The sequence below is a fragment of the Charadrius vociferus genome, unplaced genomic scaffold (genome assembly GCF_000708025.1).
Source record: "Charadrius vociferus isolate BGI_N301 unplaced genomic scaffold, ASM70802v2 scaffold4046, whole genome shotgun sequence".
Classification (NCBI taxonomy): Eukaryota; Metazoa; Chordata; class Aves; order Charadriiformes; family Charadriidae; genus Charadrius; species Charadrius vociferus.
The window spans coordinates 1-569 of NW_009648758.1; the positions used below are offsets into that span (position 1 = coordinate 1).

At 66.4% G+C, this 569-nt stretch overlaps 1 protein-coding gene across 1 annotated transcript in view; it reads right to left on the minus strand.

The window, feature by feature from the left end:
- Positions 1-129: 129 nt before the first annotated feature.
- The window catches only part of LOC104287994 (STIP1 homology and U box-containing protein 1-like), a 2,770-nt gene continuing 2,330 nt past the window's right edge, over positions 130-569 (minus strand). The window contains 1 exon segment of the mRNA XM_009886730.1: positions 130-318. Within this exon segment, the coding sequence (XP_009885032.1) occupies positions 130-318 (189 nt within the window).

The following is a 569-nucleotide window of genomic DNA, read 5'->3' on the forward strand; positions in this document are numbered from 1 at the left end:
CAGGGAACCACGGTCCCAGCGGGTGAGGGGCTGCACGAGCCAGCCCCTTCCAGCCCCGGGAGGGGCAGCAGTTTCCAAGGAAAAGCCGGAGAGGGGGGGTCAGCATCCACAGTGGGGACTGTTGGTGTCCTACTCCGGCAACTGGCTCTTTCCAGGAGCAAGGAGGACCCGACCCTGGGCGGGCAGGAGGTGGAAGGACAAGGAAACAACTATGTACACGGGGAGGGGACTGGGCCAGACCAGCACCAGGCGCTCGTCCCGGCAAGCTCCTCGCGGCAGCTCTCCCCGGAGCAGGATGAGATCTTCGGGGACCGTCAGCTGCCGGAGCCGAGGGGGGCCCCGGGCTCTGGGCGACCAAGAGGGTGGGGGACACTTCAAAAAAAGGCCACCGAAGCGAGCCAGCCTTCGCCAAACCGCCGGGCAGGTCTTCCTCTTAAGCGCCGTGGGGCTGCGAGGAGCTGGTGGAGATTGGGGGGGGTGGGGAGGAGGGGGGCTTTCACGCCCGCCCAACCGCTGCGGTTCCTCGGGAAGGGGAGCTGGTGACGGTGATTAGGAGAACCACTGATGTT